The sequence below is a fragment of the Plectrocnemia conspersa genome, unplaced genomic scaffold (genome assembly GCF_051122295.1).
Source record: "Plectrocnemia conspersa isolate PC_06_02 unplaced genomic scaffold, ASM5112229v1 ptg000014l, whole genome shotgun sequence".
Classification (NCBI taxonomy): domain Eukaryota; kingdom Metazoa; phylum Arthropoda; class Insecta; order Trichoptera; family Polycentropodidae; genus Plectrocnemia; species Plectrocnemia conspersa.
In genome coordinates, this window is record NW_028277178.1 from 25,586,655 (window position 1) to 25,606,586 (window position 19,932).

General features: G+C 28.6%; 1 protein-coding gene across 2 annotated transcripts in view; it reads right to left on the reverse strand.

Moving 5' to 3' along the window:
- Window positions 1-113: 113 nt before the first annotated feature.
- LOC148226610 (GTP-binding protein Di-Ras2) overlaps window positions 114-19,932 on the reverse strand; it is a 155,768-nt gene continuing 135,949 nt past the window's right edge. For both annotated transcript variants that reach the window (XM_088204483.1, XM_088204482.1), the window contains 5 exons: window positions 6,612-6,905; window positions 6,382-6,549; window positions 4,356-4,465; window positions 4,128-4,285; window positions 114-4,060 (listed from right to left, as the gene is read on the reverse strand). In XM_088204483.1, the coding sequence (XP_088060609.1) occupies window positions 3,873-4,060; window positions 4,128-4,285; window positions 4,356-4,465; window positions 6,382-6,549; window positions 6,612-6,800 (813 nt within the window). In that variant the 5' untranslated portion in view covers window positions 6,801-6,905 and the 3' untranslated portion in view covers window positions 114-3,872. The remainder of the gene's footprint in view (window positions 4,061-4,127; window positions 4,286-4,355; window positions 4,466-6,381; window positions 6,550-6,611; window positions 6,906-19,932) is intronic.

Genomic DNA, 19,932 nt, shown 5'->3' on the forward strand with positions numbered 1-19,932 from the left:
TGAGTTATTCGTTTTATTTATATTCTGAAGCAAAGTGAATAAAATTTTGGTATATGGTACATCAATCACTTTTCTGTCTTTCTATTTATAACAATATACGAAACAATTACAATAATAATTATATAAACACTAATATTAATGCTAAGCGCTCACACAGTTTTTTTTGAGAAATTACAGAATATTATTGGTAGATATAAGTTTCGCTAGTGTTTTAACGTTTAATGTAAATTTATATGACAAGGAAAAATGTTTGATTTGTAAGTCTATCATACTTAAATTTATAGCTGTATCCCTATAGTTTTCTTGTGAACACTTAGCATTAGTAACAAAACAATCGTATAATCGACTCACAAGATTTTAAGCTCTCAAAAGCTCTTGCATATTATTTTATAAATTAATAAATAAAGCATATTAAATTATGTATAACTACAATAAACCCTCGTTTATCTGGATCAAAGTACAACATGGAATACAGAATATAAATGATGAAATTGACTTCAAGGATAGAAGCAGTAAAGACTCGAGATTATATCTAAAATGAAGAAGACTGTTATTGTGATTCTTTGGTTTATAATTCAATTCAGATTAACAAGGGAATATTATACAATCATTTTTAACATTTTAAATAATGTATAAAATTGTATAATCGACACACGAGCTTTTAACATTTATTTCACCAAAGCTCTTTTACATACATTTTTATAAATTAATAAATAGAGCACGTTTCACATATATTATGATTTAATAACAATTTTAAAGGACAGTCAATGTCAATCCGGTTTATATAATTGATGGTAACTATTTTTTATTCACACGCATAAAATATTACAATTAATTGTATTCAGCCGGTTAAAGTCAATTTGCTGGTCAATTTTATTGAATCCAAATAGTTGATAAAAGAAAAAATAGTAAATAAAAGTCTGAATCAACTCAATCAAATTATTTCTCATAGCGTTTTTATCAAAATCAGCGCTGGTCCCTACAATCCCTGATTATATCTTACAATTACAAAGTCTCGACCTAATGAATTATTAAAATCATTTTTGATTTTGATTTCATATTTCGATTGAAATGATGATGAAAGAAATGTTATTTTTAAGTTAAAGATGCAATTAATTGTAGCATTAGATAGAAAAAATATTTTTCTTATTTATGAAAAATGATATGTGAAGAGCGTTAAGGCGAATTTCGAATTATATGCAATTTGCATTACAATTTTGATAGTGCGTGAATTGTTATTTGAAGAAGCTGTGGTTAAATATCATAGCGCCTAGTGAATATGTCTATAACCAGTAGTTAATTACAGTTGTAATGAACATGCACAATACAACATTTAAAATTTCATTATTACATTAAAACTCGGTAGTAAATATATATATATTATTAAGAACATAAAATAGGAGAAGCGGCGCTTTTAAAGCCTATATGGATGCATAATTAGATTGATTAGCAAAAACTTTACAGAATTTAGAAAATGAATAGTACAGTAGACCCCCCCCCCCAATAACACGGTAAATTAAGGACGTGCGTGTAGATGGGGACTATAAAATACGCATACAATTTTTTGCAATAACATATGAATCAGGCGCGTCTGGTGAAATATCCTCCCTTTGTCCCGCTCACACATAAAGTAACGAGCACCCAAATAGCACGTCCTCAATTTACTGTGTTATTGGGGGGTCTACTGTACTTTTCATTTAAAATAAATATATCCTAGCCTTAAATAATATATTTGGTGAAATTCGTCAAAACCTAATAGATCCAATTGCCTATGCAATTTTGGAATACAGTGATAAACATCTATCGATAAATATGTTATTCTTTTTATATTTGATATTATAAGTTTTTAGATTAATAGATACTCTTCATGAATGCATGAAATATTACCAATACATTGTGTAAGCTTTAAATATTTGGATTATGTTTGATAACATATTGAATGCTTAAATATAAATACATCATATAAACATTCACAAATATTTCAATAATACATAATTAGTATTGTTTGGATATTGATAATTTGACATTTTCTATAGACACCGACTAATCAATAAAATTCTAGAACATTAATTTATTTTTCATAGTTTTTAAAACATTATTATATTATACACATACTACTAAAACAAAATATGGCTGTTCAATATAAATTGTGATGTTACATATCAAACTTGTTCAAGTACCTGAAAAAGCTACTTTTATTTCATAGTCAAATTTCAAGAAAAAATTACTCAAATCCTTTTCATAGCTGATTTTTTATTATTAAAATACAGTTTTATTAATAGTATTAATAAATTGTTTTATAAGAAAGATTTTTAAAAACAGTAGTCAGTTTTGGTTGAATTGGTCGAAGTTAATGTTAAATATTTTCATTTTTAAACCATATTCAAGATCAAGTTCACTAACATCAAATACATTATTTGTTACATCTATTATATTTCATGAAATATTTCAGTTAAAATAAAATAAATAACACTTTTACATGTTTAACATTCTCTTAATATTCATCTAATTAATTTAACATTTAGATGTTTTGTTTAAAACATAGATTATAATTTTATCACTAAGTGATGCAAATCGACTATATTTTGAAAACAAAAATTAAAGACCTGAAAGTGGACGGGATTTATTTTAATATAGATAGCCAGATTTGATGGAGACAAAGCCTATTTTTTATATAAAATAAAAGCACATTGTTAAGTTCTTATTATATAAATATGGTCTTTTAATATAATTGATATAAATTTAATGTGAATTCACAATTTTATAAAATTTTGATAATATATGTATATATTCTTCACAACTTAATATAATATGGATTATATACAATTATTTTTATGGTATATACAATATTTATTAATTGAAATACACAACTTTGATAGATAATATAAAGGTGATGCACAAATGTTGCTATAAAAATGAAATGTGAATATCTGTTATTTTTTGCCTTTTTCACAATAATTAGTGATATGTACTATTTACTATAAAACAATTAGATCTAGTAGGAAAACAACTAAATTTAGAAAGAAGACCGTCACAACTTAAAACAATAATCTTTAGAATTTTTGTATGAAACAACCGTACGTTGGCGCTATTTCATATAGAAAAAAATTATATCTCGTATAGAAATCGCACATCAGTTTTAACTCGACAATTGTCTCTCTGCCTCCTTTTATTTTTTAGTAAGACATTCCATTGTCCGACAAAATTAATTCTGAGGCGTAGCTGCACATAAAAAATCTTAATGTTCGGTAATTTGGAATAAATATGTTCTGATAGGTAAAAACGTGAACCGACACTGTCGACCAAATGATCGCTATCCATTATATTATTATACAAAAAAAACTTGTTTGCGAACTTCTAATGACTAGAAAGTAACTAACAAGTTTTTTATAAATGGAATATTGTACAGTTTTAGTTCACGTCCAAATTTACCACACTTGTAAGAAAAAAAAACAAATACACAAGGGTTGGTGTTAAAGACAGTTGTAAAAAAAAGCTAAGGCTTGCAATAAAAACGAGATAAATGCATCATCAAGATACGTTAATACTGAAATACCCTGAACCACATAAGCAATGGCAATAAATAAAGATATACGCATCTCCTTCCTAGTAATATTGATACATCACCTTTTATATAGAATACTTATATAATAACACATTGTTTGAGCATAACATTAAATTTTGATATATTTTACTGTAATTGTATGAATTGAATATGTTTATAGCAAAATACATAAATATGTGCATTATGTATAGTAGAAATATTGATTTGATATTTATAGATAAATTGATAAAGTGCTAATGTAATTTTTCAAAGATAACGGTTAAAACATTAATACATTTATTCATATATGTACTACGAAGACAAATATCTATTGAACGTTGCAGTCTTCGCTGTTGGATTGAGCGTCACGGATTTGTTGCTTCGTTTTTCTAGACGAGCGACGGATGAGGGAACGAGATCTTGGTTTTGCTTTGCTCTCTAGCGCCGAGGTATCCATGCTTGTGGTGGCTAAGTGATTACTTCTACCTTCGGCTGGACTCGGCGCTCGATTCTTACCTGGAAACAAATGACATCATTAATGCAATTCTATCTACCTATACATCAAGATTAATGTATAAATTACCTTTACTCGTGGCACTAACATATGCACTAGAACGCCTTTTCAGCCCAGACGTACTGTCTTCGCCCGGTTTCGGCAAGAATTTGGATAGCGTCAAGAAAGTCTTGAATATGTCTTTGATATTATAATCACTCTTGGCTGAACACTCTAAAACCTTTGCCCTGTAAAAAAAATAAAGTATATACCGACTAATAAATTAATATAATCATTTTATTAATAAGAAAAACTAACCTGAGTTTAGGTAGCTCACAATATACCCATTCGGATACATCTTCGATTTGTACCTCTCTGTGTGTACATGCCAAATCGTGTTTATTTCCAGCTACAACTATTGGAATTTCCTAAAATATGGCAATGAGTATATTATGTTACAATGTGATTCAATATTTTTTTATCGTACAAATTATTTATTGGGCGCAAGAAAATATGAGTTTTTGAGAATATTAGAGACAGACTCAAAAAGGAGTATTTTTTATTTAATTTTAATAGTCCTTTAATTAAATAATTGTACTAAGACAAATATACATCAAAAGTTGACTCATTAAAGTGAAACTTAACACGCAAAGCGTGGTCTCTTACAATTCCATCTTGACAGTAACTAGACCCATGCGTTTATTTAGTCCTTAATCTCAAACTTTATCTTGAAACATTTGTTGAATTTACTTTCAATATAGGAACGTTTCTCAAACTTTATCACACGGCATACACTTTTTTAAATAATATTTTTTACAATTCGGTTTATAATTGATATAATCCCCTAATCGAGGGTCGGTAAACTAGATTTTGAATTTTCAAATTTTTTTAAATTTCAAGGAATGGCTAACCGTCGAGTTGAGCAGTTGCGAAATATGACCGGATGTGGTGCTCCTATTGCTTTGCATTCTGCCGTGACGTGTTACGCAGTTATAATTTGATAGCGTCTTCAGTGCCTCGTGTAACGCTTTGTAATTGTCAAAGCCAGGATAGAAGAGACTAGTGGACTTCGAATATCGTACTTTTAAAGCAGAGTGGAGTTTAAATATTTTGATAAAAAAGCATTTTGTTATCTAATCTGTACTAAAATAATACAATAGACACTCGACACAATATTCACAACTCGCTAAAAAGCAACGATCAGATTGGAAAGTTTTAAAACGGATTTTTTAACACAACGCATTTTTTTCGTGAAAATTAAAAAAAGTAAAACCAAAGTAAGTACTTGAGTATTTCATATATTAACTAAATAAAGCTATTTAACGATGGTGAATTAATAAAGTAGTGTATGATAGTGTGCACAGTTGTTGTGAGAACAGTTGCTAGTGTGTGTGTAAAGCACATTGTGAGTAACATCAATAGACAATAGCGAAGAAAACGATTTTTAAAATTTTTCCTTGGTTTCACCTAGTGGTTTCCAAATTATCACGACTCTCAACGCCCTTGTTAAATCCAGGTTTTCTCAATGCATGATATGTCAAATTATAACAAGTGCACTTTGCAAAATAGCGAATATTTTGTATAATTAAACGGTTAGATAAAAATATTATTATTAAGCTACAATTTTTAGAAGCTTCTTTAAGTATGTCTTTCAGGTGACGAATTATGTCAATTAAGGTCATGTGCTTGGGGGTTTATATTTTTGTTTGGCAGAATCTATGTGAAAAAACATTTTTAAAAGCACAATTTCAGGTCAGCATTAACAGATGACCATTAGTAATAAATTTTGAATAGGAAGTAGTTCATCACTTCTTAAGCTTCAGTTTGATGAAATGCTATCTCAAAAAAAGCAATTACAATATTTTAATAAGAAAATCATATTACTAGAAAAACGTATTTTGAGCAATTTGCTATAAATGGCGAAATTAAATTTAGATTCGACTAGATTCGAATACATAAAGATGACAGATGATAAAAATGACGCAATATATTTGGCTTAACATTAAGATGGTTTTTACTCAAAAATACTTAAAATGATAATTGAAGATTTAAAAATAGTTTTATTTAATTTTAGAATATTTAAAACTATGTGTTCTTACTTAAAAAAAATTTAAAATGTCAAATTTTTACTTTAAAAAAAAAATAAAAAATGTCAAGATAGCTAGCCTAAATTTTGCTACGCAAAGTAGCTAGCCTAAATTTTCAACCTCTTTAATAGATTTTTCTCAAGCCTTATAATGCGCTCAAAACCTAATATCGAAAATCTTCACTATATAGTATCATTAAATGACAGAAGGTCAATACAAGAGTATTAATTAAAGCTAATAAGATTATCAATATTTACTTTATAATCAGATCGCTGCTCCCTTATCTCATCGAAGCACTGTTTTACAGCGGAAAAGGACGATTTTGATGTTGTAGCATACACTAAAAGGAAAGCGTGTGCCGTAGCTATACTCAAACGTCTCATTGCTGGAAATTGCATATCTCCAGCGGTGTCTAGTATATCCACCTGTACACAAGTGTAGATATTAAAAATAGTTTAAGAAACTGTTAATATAATGTATACAATACCTTCAACGTAATATGTCCGAGATCATATTCTCTGCTGTAAAGATCTTCCACAGTGCTCCGATATTTGTCGGAGTAGGAATTAGTTAAGAACCTTCTTACTATGCAGGACTTTCCGACTCCGGCACCACCAAGGACGACAAGACGGATGTGTTCGTTTTCGCCCATGTTTGGATCGTTATTGTTATTCATTTAACTCAAAAAATCAGATTCTATGAGTATATTAATTCACTTATTCCTTATCTTGGTTAGCATATGATTTAGACAGCACATTCTGCATATTCATGTTGAATCAACCTGAAATAAAAATATTTATAATTAAAATTTGCAATTCAGGTTATCTATATATTGATTTATGTTTAATAGCTAACACAATTTATTGCTTATTGTGATGTAATTTATTTTTCAGATACAAAACAGGTATGTAATTGAAGATTCGCGTCTTCAATTATAATGTTATATTTTATTAATTGTTTGGAAATGTTTTGTCAGTAGTATTATACATCAGAAAGTAACAAAAAATGCATATACATCAATAACATACTTCATAACCCATTGATAATCAACAAAAATGCTACCATAATAATATGGTTAGACTTTGATTATTTGTTTGTAATTGTTAACGCGTTGAAACGATTTGGGTTAATGTTTGTTTATTATACAGTGGTAGTAAAATTGGCAATTTTTAAAAAAATGAGATCAAAAATACTGAATAGTTTGTAGAAGAATTTCGCTGTTCACAGCAATAAATTACATATGTCAATTTTACTTTAGGTAAAATACTGTTATATAAACAGTAATGAGTAAATAAGGTAGTATATTCATTATTTGTTTTAGAAAATGGGTATTCCAATTTCATAATGAGCGTATAATATTTCATTACATGTTGTAGACAGAATATATTATATTTGTTTCTGAAATACCAATATACTAAAACATAAACATTAGCGCAAGCTCCGCCAAGCAATTAAATTTGATACCTATCTGATAATTACACAGTTCTGTGTAGGTTTTATACAATATAAACACACATCGTATTAAACTATAAAGCCTACTTATACGAATTTCATTCAGCCTCTTTATTATGTGTAATTACTCTAATTAAAACAAAGCAGCTACTAACGGAGCATATAATGTGACACACATGCAGGCGCGGTAATACGGTATGACTAAAAATATATTTAATATTTATTATAACTGGAAAATAAAGGATGTAAAAAAGCTAGTTTATATACGACATTAACACCATGAAAGTGGAGCGATATGGAATCTTCAGAAATAATCGCACCGCCTCGGTGTCATTTTTGCGATTTTATTACTTTTCGTAATAAAATTTATCGCTCGGCACCACGTAAACTAAAATATATGATGAATTATAGCGTTCGTAATATTAAACGAGAGTTGCGTAGTTCAATAAAGGGATAAAAATAAAAGTAAAACCTTTCTCGTATATTCGCTGGTATCGTCATATCACCCTAGGGGTTGTAGTGATTGCCGATCGGATTATTGGACTGATTCAGGGACATTTTCTATTAGCCTTTCCATGTTTTGTTCTGATACAAAAGAAAAAAAGGCTTGTCAAATTTTAAATCGTAATCAAATGATCGAATACATATAATACTTTGCATAGATTTTGATAATACAAATTCACAGCATTTATATATTTATTAAAAAAATATGAGTAAAGCTAATATAATGTAATTAAAAACTAAATAAATAATAAAATAAAATATATTAAATGAAAATTATTTTTTTAATATTTTGCTGTAATAACCGATAATTATTGACTCTAAAGATGGCGGTTGTTGAATGCAAATCAACCCCCAATTCCAACACCGAGAACGGGGTTATATTCCAATAAGATAATGTTATGCATGTCGAGGGATATAAAGGACATATTTTATTGAGTGATTGGATTATAAGCAGACAAATACGACAGACACATAGTGCTCGACTAATTCGTTTAAATGCGACTCAAATCATAAAAGACCATCCCTTATAAATCAAAGAAGAGTAATTTTACGCCGAGACAGTGCTCGCAGTGTATCCAAGAAAACGAAACTTGGAAACTTCTTTATCACCATATATTATTCAGACATTGCTCTAAACGACTAACATCTATTTAGATCACTGCAACAGTTTTTAGGTGGAAAAAATATTTTACAAAAAAGGATATTAAAAAAGATAATTTATGAAAATAGGGATCCGCCAGAATCTCTTAAAAATATAAAATTAAGGCCTCTAAAGATGAAACATGCCAGAAAAGGTGAAACGCTTATCCAAATTTGGAACACAAATAAGAAAACAGAATGATATCTACTTTTCATAGCAGCCAGATGATTGCCACAGGAAAAAAACAGAACGCCTTACAATGTGTAAGCCTCAATGTATAATGGACTATAATAATTGCGCCGAATACGTTACTAAATATTTAAAAAAAAAAACAATGGAATAAACAAATGAGGTAGTTTTTTTATTTATTTCAATGCGTATTGTTTAATTCGTTCCGTGTCTATCAACATCTGAATCATAACAGCAAAATTAAATTCAAAGATTTTATTTTAAGTAAGGCTAAAGAAGGGGTGCAGAATTCAGTGGAATCTATAGATTCTGAAGACATTCCGCCGTGCTGTCGATCCACCAGAAAGGCTTTCGGATAAGCTGAAAAATCATCAGCCAATAAAAATTAAAAGTGAGGAGAAATATGAGAGAGGAAATTGTCGTGTTTGTTCTGCACATGGAATAGGAAAGATACATACAGCATGCATGTGCAGAATTTGTGAAATTCTTCTTCATATTAACGAGTGTTTTATATAAATTATTATTATTATTTTTTTAAATTTATTTAGCTTAATAGCTAATCTTTACATCTAACAAATTTAGTAAACATATATAAAAATATATAAAAAATACATAACAGAAAGAAAAAATAAAAATATACAATAATAAAGTCTTAATATTATAATTTATTTCTATATGTACGAAGGTGTTTTTTTATTCCATTTATGAAACCCGTTATATTTTTGCTGTTTCGGATTTCTCTTGGAAGACTATTATATAAATCAAAACCTCCGTACATAATTCCCCTAGCCGTACTCGTTTTCTTATACTTAATTATCTTTAAATTTTCTTTATTTCTAGTATTATATTTATGTACATCTTTATTTCTTATTAAATACTTATTAAAATATTTTGGTAGCATATTCTTTTCTAACTTATATATAAATACTAAAACATTCATACTCAATATTTCTTGAACATTCAACCATTCTAATCTATCAATCATACTTTTACAATTAGTTAATCTATTTTTATTTAAGATTACTCTCATTGCCCTATTTTGTAATTTTTGCAACATTTGTTTATCTAATTTATTTAACATATTTAATAGTGTTGCACAATAATTAAAATGGGGCAATATTATACTATTGTAAATTTTTTTTTTGTATTTATACTTAATATATTTCTTAATCTAGATAATAAACCTATTTTTCTAATATTTTTTTTTAATATGTAATTACAATGTTCTTTAAAATTTAATTTTGTATCAACAATTACTCCTAAATATTTTATATTATCCACTATTTCTATACTAGAGTTATTTATTACTATTTTGGTACTATTATCTAACACATTTTTATAATTAATAAACATACATTTAGTTTTATTCTCATTTAATTTAAGTACATTATTCTTTAACCATATTTCTAATATACTTAATTCATTATTTAAATTATTTACAATTTCTTTAATGTTATCACCTATGCAATACATTAATGTGTCATCCGCAAATAGATGAATTTTACATTTTTTCACGTTATTAACTATATCATTAATATACAAAACAAATAACAATGGTCCCAATTTAGACCCTTGTGGTACTCCATAAGACACTAATTTCTCTTCAGAATTTACATTATTTATTTTAACTTTTTGTTTTCTTTTATATAAGTAATTATTAAACCATCTTAAAACTATATCACTTACACCTATACTCTCCAATTTCTTTAACATTATTTTTCTGTCTATTGTTTCGAAGGCTCTCTTGAAATCCAAGAAAACTGCTCCAATGATTTTGTTTGTATCCTTAGCCAACTGAAAGACTTTATTATTGTATATGAAATAAAAAGTGTAAATAATAAAAGTGAATGTAAATAAGGATATGGTGTAGTGTAGTGTTATGAAAAAAAATGTGTTTGTGACAGTTGTACGCATAAAATGGACGCCGAGAAATTGGTGAGTGCAAATTATATTATATTAAAAATCGATATTTTTTATAAATCGTTGATACAAAAATTTATAGAAGCATTTAAATATACATATTATTAAATTATATGTAACTGAGTTGTATTGCCAATGCAACCATTTTCAATTTACACGAAATATTAGGAATGAAAAAAACATATTTATTCGTTCATGATTTTATTCCTCAGAGATTATTTTTTTAAATATTTTACCTAATGAAAGCGATAATTTATCCGAATTGTACCCTTTTTCCCGGATTTCTTAATCCGTGAATTACTGCGCTTTTTCAAATGGTGAGGAAATATCAAAATAACAAACACCCGATAAAAATGTTCGTAAGTTAATGGATGTTGTTTCTTGGAAATTCCTTGAGTACTGTGTTCTCTAATTTATCTACATAAACCGTAACATCTTTACTTTTATTTGCAATAACAATTTGACACAAACCACAAATACAGTTCACCACAATAATTTTCAAAGAACTGTTTTATTATGAGTGGACAGTGTGCTTGTGCAATAAAATATGATCTCAGTCTGTCGAAGATTTCAAGTTTTCTGGCAACAGCAGGAAGTCTTTCAGTTGTCTAAGTTCACAAAATGCTTTTAGTTATGCGACTTGAACCGTATAAATGTGGAAATATTTATAAATTTTGACCACTAAAACTCTATTTTAATAGGTAAGATATCAACTGCAGTTTAAAGACGGTTGTGAATGATGTCTTCTTATCAATGCTAATCAATGCTCTTTTTAAACCGACTGTGAATATTATTTTCGTCTTTTCGTTTTGTGCCTACAAAAATGGTATTGCATTTATCTCCACAAAATCTGTTTTTTTTTTGTTGTTGTTTTATTACGTGTTTTTATTAACTGACATTAAATAGATTGTCAATAGTTTTGCACTTTTTATAAGTATAAAAGTTTTACTTTTACTTCACAATCTAGCGCAAAATATCGCACAACACATGGCACAGTTTTAAGTATTAATTGATCGCTACACAGTTTGTTTTATTAAAATCTTCACAAAGTTGCTGAATCAGATTAACAATGACAGCTTCACTTTTAATTCTGGCCAGTCTAAATCTTGGTTCGAAAATCTTGGATATCAATTTGAAGCTGAGATAGTAAATAGTAAGATGAAATGTAAAGCTAATAAAAATTCCTTGTTTCTTGTATCGACACCTTTAAAAATTACTATATACTATGAGACTAGCATTATGTTTCTCACATTTCAAGAGATTTTTTATGTCCGAACGCCCACCATGAACCACTGAAAATTCCGAAGAGCAGTGCTCACATTTCACTTTGTCAATATGACCACAAACGTTTTTCAAAAACAGATAATCCTATTTTAACCTGTTCACCGCCAAGCGCTGCTTTGTCGGGCTCTCAGCGCAAACCACATATATACATGTGTTTTTTAATGTAACTAGAGGGAGATAGCCTATATTTTTTAAATCAGTTCGTATTCTTACTAATCGTTTACAATATAATTGTTATAATAATTTGAGCTAAAACAGTGATATATATATATATATATATATATATATATATATATATATATATATATATATATATATATATATATATATATATATATATATATATATATATATATATATATAGATTTTAAATTACGCATTTTATTCAGTTTTTTGTTACTCGCGGGAGAGCTCTATTTATGTTACAATGAATGTGTAATTTTCAGTGAATTATATTTTCACTAGTTAAATTCAAATGTATTTTCACTAGTAGATATATATTTTTACTAGCGAAAATATAATTTAATTTAAAGTGAAATTAATTTTTTATTCATACATTTTTTCTTATTAAATACTATTTACGCGAAATACGAAAATCATTTTTTTAAATTTATTATATAAATTATAACTCTGTGTCAGTAAATAAAATATAGCTTGAATAACTTGAAAATTTTCAAGAATGTGCAGTCGATTTCGGATTCCTTCGACCTGCAGGAAGTGGGCTTGCTATAACCGATTGGCTTTCAGTGTAAAGAAATGTCACACAATTTCGTTTTCAAGGTCGTCGATACCGGCAAAATATTCCTACCATCTCGGCGGATATATTCTAGACTAAGGATTTAGTTGTGACTTTCGAAGAACGTTGGAAATTTAGCCGGCCCATTGCAGAGACTCACATCAGATCGTTAAAAATGCTTGGTTTTATCTTAAGAAATGCGCGCTACTAATGGAATACTTTAATATTGCGCACTCTTTATGATGCACTAGTCCGCAGCATACTAGAAACTAGCTCTATTATTTGGATTCCAGGCGTAATGAGTCAGTGTAATGAATTGAAGCTGGAAAAAGTACAGCGTAAATTCCTTCGATATTTATACTTGAAGGAATATGGGTAATATCAGAAGCACTGAAATACGTTTCTTTGTCAACTCGCAGAAGTGTTTATATAATTAAACACTTCTGGAAACTGCTCAAAGGCATCGATAAACAACCCTTCGGTGCTCGAGCAGCTCAAAATGTGGGCTCCAGAAGGTGGTTATAGTTCTCGGTTGCGTCCACTGGTCTTGCTTGTAAAGTCCAGAGCTGGAGCACTTGCCAACTCTTCTCTGGCAAAGGCCGTTCAACTGCTCAATACTGTGCATAGAGATATTGACATTATTCGTGCACTTATGGGGTTTTGTGTCTGTTCTTTTATCTTGTATTCGTGTTTTTACTTATATGTGTGTATGTATTTGTTAGTATGCATTTGTATATAGTAATATATTTTATACTTTTGGCAATCGTGACGCATTAGGTTAACCTGTCAGGTCACAATGGTCATAATTTTAATAAATAAATAATAGCACACCGCTAGGGTTGACACAATCGTGTTGCAGAATTTAATTTTTTTATTGTTAATTAATTAACTGTAAGTATATGTGCTACACAACTCATAGCAGTGCATGTAATACTATATATTATATACATATATAACCAGCATTTTAGATATAACGGTTCAAGTTTTTATATTAATTATATTGTTGTCTTTTTGAATACTATCTACTAGTTATTTTTGTATTTGTAATTTGTTATGAAGTAGTATACATTTAAATTGAAAAAAATAGTATTGACTATAAAAAAAATATTTTTAGAACCATAAAAAAACAATAAGTTTGATTTTGTATTTTGTTACGTCAAAGAATAACAATACTTATTTTTAACACAAACCTATTTTTCCTGATAAGTCGACATGGAAAACGTTCAAAGGGTAATAAACTAAAGAAATGTTTTGCAATAGAAATAGACTAACAAACAATTGAAAATTTCTACACAAATATCTACGCACTTTTTACAGATATTCGATAAATTTTACCACACAAAATATAATCTCTCACATTTTCAACGAAGCCATAGATTTGCGCCGAAATCGGACGCGTTCGACTTCTAATATTCGCTCTTTTGTGCGAAAAATTGCGAAGCCAAATTGCAAAGTCCCTCAAAATCCCCTTTTAACCTACCTAGAATCGTCTCCCTAAAATTATTACCGACTGGTACTAATAATTGAGTCGCCCGTCTTTCCGACGTCAATCGGGAAAAAATGCGAACACCGGCTCGAAAAAAATACAGATTTGCCCCGAAATTCCAAATTGTACCCACGATATTGAATCAAATACAACCGAATTCGCCGAAAACCTTCCACTAGGTGCTTTATTACGTGCTGTGTATCCGGTTGTTTGCCCGGACGACAATAGTCAAACAAACCCCAGAGATAATTATCCCCTATGCGGTGTTCGACTACTGTAACGCGGTAATGCGTCATTGCGGCTAGCAGATATCATATTTAAACGTATCAATTGATCGTAAAGTTCTCGGACTGAGCCATTTGCTTCAGTATTAGTATATTCCTTGGTGAATATCTAAATGGACTGCAGTGCTTGTAATCGAGTTTGTATGACTAATAACCAAAACAAGTGTCGTTTACTACGCCGCCTACAACATGAAGTGTACTCATCTACTAATGGAGTTACAAATGTAGTGGTTTTCCTTTATCTTTAAGTGCCCCGGAATAGACACGACCTTTGAAATTCAAAGTTGTAATATACCTATCTGGTATATATAATTAGATTGCGTAAATCCATTTATTTGTCAAATCTGATGTACCCGCAACAATACCTCTTAAATTTAGTAAGGATATTAGTGTAACATTTAATCCTTATCAAATAATTTCAATGGTTTAATAGGACGATTTTCTTCTTTACTTTAATTTTTTTAACCAATTTAAATTAAATTAAAAATACTTTAAAAGAACATTTATGCGGGTTTTAAAATTATTGTTTTGTATAATATCATACACGGCCTAACACAAGAGCTTCTAGAATATAAGTCTCTACACTTGCTGAAAAATCCATGATCCTAGTCTGATAAAATGCTTCATCATAGTCTAAAATATATTCCGTTACGACTGCTACACATTCTTAGAAGAAAATTGTTGCCTCTCCAGCTGATTTTTGAGGTTGAAAATATATGAAAATCTGATGTAGCTAGATTTGCAGAAAATATGAGGTATCGATTAGGGATTCTGTGTCGAGACAACCCGGGAATTTATTCCCGAGAATTCAAAGATTTTTTGCTGTCTCGAGTCCCGGGAATTTAAAAATTAATAACCCGGGGCTCGAGACTTTCCGAAGTGCAATTTTACAAAAATATGTAAAGAGCGAATTTGATGTCGAGCTTAATTTATGTCTCGATATGAACACAAGGTGGAATTCCTTATTACCCATGATCTCGAGATTTTGAAAGTTACGAAATTGCATTAGAAAATCATTAATTGATCTTGGCATCGGCCAAATTTGGAATGAATCGAACATTCACATATTGGAAAATATTTGTGAAGTACTCACTCCTATAAAACTGGCAGTTGAAGCTCTAAGTCGTCGAGATGCCACTTTATTAACTTCCGAAATTATTGTTACTTTCCTTTTAAAAAAAATATTTGAAATCAACACAACTCTGTCGCACGAACCACCAAAATATTTCAACGACTAGAAATAAAAAATTCAACTTTAAAAAGGAGTTTCAGATATTAGATTCAACTATCAAGCGAACTCCGAATCTAGAGCTTTTATTCAAATCATTGCTTACAATTAAGCCAACATCTACAGAAAGCGAGAGAGTTTTTTCTACATCTGGAATATTTGCCACAAAAACCAGGAACAGGCTATGTGATTCATCATTAAACGCCTTGGTGTTTTTAAAAACATATTTTTCCTTACAAAAGTAAAGGTTTTAACTTAATATTGATATAAATATTTCGATAAAAAAATTGTAATAAATTAAATTTAAATAAATATCGAATAAAGTGTTTTTAAATTGTTTCTATAAATATTAATAAATTAATTAAAGTTAATAATCATAAGTTAATTAAAGTTAAGTTCATTTTTTAACATATTTTTTTTTTCATGATTATACGAAAAATAATCAAAGTCTCGAGTCCCGGGAATTCCCGGGACTTTAAAAATTTGGTTCTCGAGTCCCGGGAATCGAAAAAACCCGAGACTTCAGAATCCCTAGTATCGATTCAAAGCCGCACCGACAAATTTGAGCCATCGCAACTGTTAATGTATGTGCTTGTGCGTTATCCTGATGGAACAGCTCACACTTCGTTAGCTTTCTGGGTCACTTTATTTTTATTTATATATGAAGTTGATGTAACAAGTTAAGAGTAGTATACGATATCTTTATTTATTAATAACAAATCTGATCATCATGATTTAACAGCTTTCCCCAATGCGCCATAATGCCCTTCAAACACATATATATGTACATATACATCACCACACATTTACTCATATACCATATATTATTTTAAAAATTCACACAAAATTTTAAATTATATATATATATATATATATATATATATATATATATATATATATATATATATATATATATATATATATATATATATATATATATATATATATATATATATATATATATATATATATATATATATATATATATATATATATATATATATATATATATATATATATATATATATATATATATATATATATATATATATATATATATATATATATATATATATATATATATATATATATATATATATATACATAAAAAAAATGATTTACACACATAAAAGGATGTAAACCATATCATATAAATTGTTCCATCTCCTCATAGCTATCGCTGAAAACATCCTTGTGTTTTAGCAAGCCCGTTGAAAAGCTCAATATATTTTCCAAATTCCTTTGAAATAAGTTTTTTTTAAGTCCAATTCTAGATTTTATAATTGAAAAGGATTTAAAGAAACGATCAAACCGATACGAATATGTGAATAAAGGATACTTCTAATATTATAAAACTGTTTGTTTATTTTTGTGTTAAGATCATGTTTGCTATTTGTTATTTAATAATTTAATATGATTGAGAAATATTTTCCGTGGGTGCGTGTACTCTGAATTTTGGAAGTTGAGCTGGACCAGTAAATGCGAAGGGAGAAGCGGCGGCTAATGTGAATGCCAGTAGAAGACGTCTCAGATGAGTTCTTAGATTTCCACGTTCCATACCCCTTCTATATGAACTTTTATTGTCCGTCTCTTTTTTGGTAGGACGACCAAATAAAAAGGGATAGCGAGTTTTTTTTAAATAAATTGCTATTAGTCGTTAAATCAGATTAACAACGGATGTTTTGAAGATAATCATGAATGCGCTTGTTATCTTTTCTCAAGGAAACGGATATTTATGCCAGGTTCTATATGACTTAGGCTGTTAAAAATTTTCTCACGGTGGTGTCCCATTTTATTATAATTTTTTTTAGACGGATGAAAGGTTTTGTCACAAGCCGAACTGTTTTAAAAATAAAGAAACACAAACATGCCGAACAAAAAATAAATAAACATATGCGCAGAAAAAATGTAAAAAATAATATTTAGAAGCAGCTAAAATAATTATTATTTTGTAGAGGACAAAAAAATCCGTACAACAAGGCAAAAAATTTTTTTTTTAAATAATTTGCTCAAAACAAGTTTGTTAATGCTTTTGTTCAAAAATCATATTGAACATAATTTTATTCCTAAAAACTATTTAAAGCTAAAATAGTACTTATATTTAAATTATGTAAAAGTTTGCTATGTATATTTTTGTTTTATATATATATCTAGTATAAGTATCTAATTAAAATCGACTTTGACGTTATAAAATATTGTATACTTTCTGAGCTTCATAAATATTTTGATTCAATGAGAATATATTTTGAGAAAATCAATTAAATAGTTTATAGCATTTTTTTTACTGAAAAATACAAGTTTATAATTGAGTGGAAAATGAGAATTATTATAACAAATCGCATGTTTTATTTGTAGACATTTCCAATACGTTTGCCTTGTTGGCTGAAATCTATGTTTCATTTTATGTTTTTATTCCATTTCGCATTGCCCCCGGCGGATATTTAAGATATAGAATTTTATATCGCGCTTAAAGCAAATAACTCGAATGTTATGAATGCTCTTTGATTCTCGCAAAATCGTTTTAAACTTTTCAGAAAAGAACGTTTTAAACCGTTTTAATCTATGTATTCTACGAGTAAAGAATTTATATAGCGAAAATCCACGTTTTGCTAAGAAAGTAAAACGACAATTATTATTTTGTATCCCGAAACAAATTCGAAATGAAATTTCGTACTAAATAAAAATTTGTTGGACTTGGTAAATAAATAAATTCTTTATACATTTTTTTATAATAAATTTATTTATTAAATTTATGTAATTATTTTTCATGCTATAAACATTCTGTCAAATAACTTGTAATAATTGTCATCAATGTCCCTTGAAAACCAAACTTTATCATTGATAACATTGTTAGTGATAACGAAGTTATTTGTACATGGGTATTGAACGGGAACTTGAAAACTAAAAGGAGATTGTGTTTTTATGGTATGTCGTCACGCCATAATCAGATTATTCTTCAGCACTTTTTTCTCCTGCTACTTCCTTGGCGGACATTAGCAGGATTAAAGATTACCACGATACAAATTTAATAAAAATCTTGCTCAGAACCAACGTAATACATAATGTATTATGCAAAAGCGTCTATACATGTTGTTGGTAAATGTTTAGACACGCACCAAGTTGTTACATGTATATAAATATAGTTAAAACGAAACTTTTCAAAAGCCTAAAATAAGCAGCTGTTAGTAGAAAGTTTTTGGTATTCCAAGAGAATGTTTCATCACGTAAATTATATATATATATAAATGAAAGCGTCATAAATGACGATGTGTATATGAATATATTTAGAATTTTCAAGTCTTAGAAGTAGAGAAGTACTGTGATCGTTTTGAATTTATTATTTCGTATTCTATTATGGTATAACAATAATTTGGGCTAAAAAGATGCAATTATAATAAATATATATATCTACAAGGTTGATATATTATAAACTGTCAATAGTATAGAATTAAATGAAATAATAAATCACATGGCAGCCATTTTAATGTAGTCGATGTTCATCAGTAAAATAAATGTTAATCTACGTTTTTAAAGCCTATTTGTTTGAGTATATGCATATTACACACACTACTTCGTAAAACCTTCTGTGTTTTGTAAATATAATGATTATTTGTAATATATATTCCTATTGTTAATGAAACTTGAAAGCTATTAAACGTAATGATGAAAGACAAGATGATAACAGTAATAATGAATGTCTTTGTTCCCCGTATCACATTTCTGCTTATTAAAGAAAAATATAATATTGTAAGCACATTAAAAAGCAGCGTTTCCTCTTTCATAGCATAAAATATATTTTGCTATATAAAATTTTAATTTTTCCGATTTTTTGTAAGTATAATACCTCAACGACAGATTGTAAGCTCCACGTGTTTCTTGGTCGCAGCACACGTCTGACAATTTTATTTATTTATGTCAAAGATAAAACATATTTTGTGTCGTCGAAAACCTGAGAAAAATATATCTTAAAACATTCACGCGAAAAAAATCACAAAGAGATATTGCAAAAGACTTATTGCCAAGGAAATGTGCGACGGGCGAAACGTGAAATTTTTTATTAATTCTTCCGTTAATAAAATGTTTTT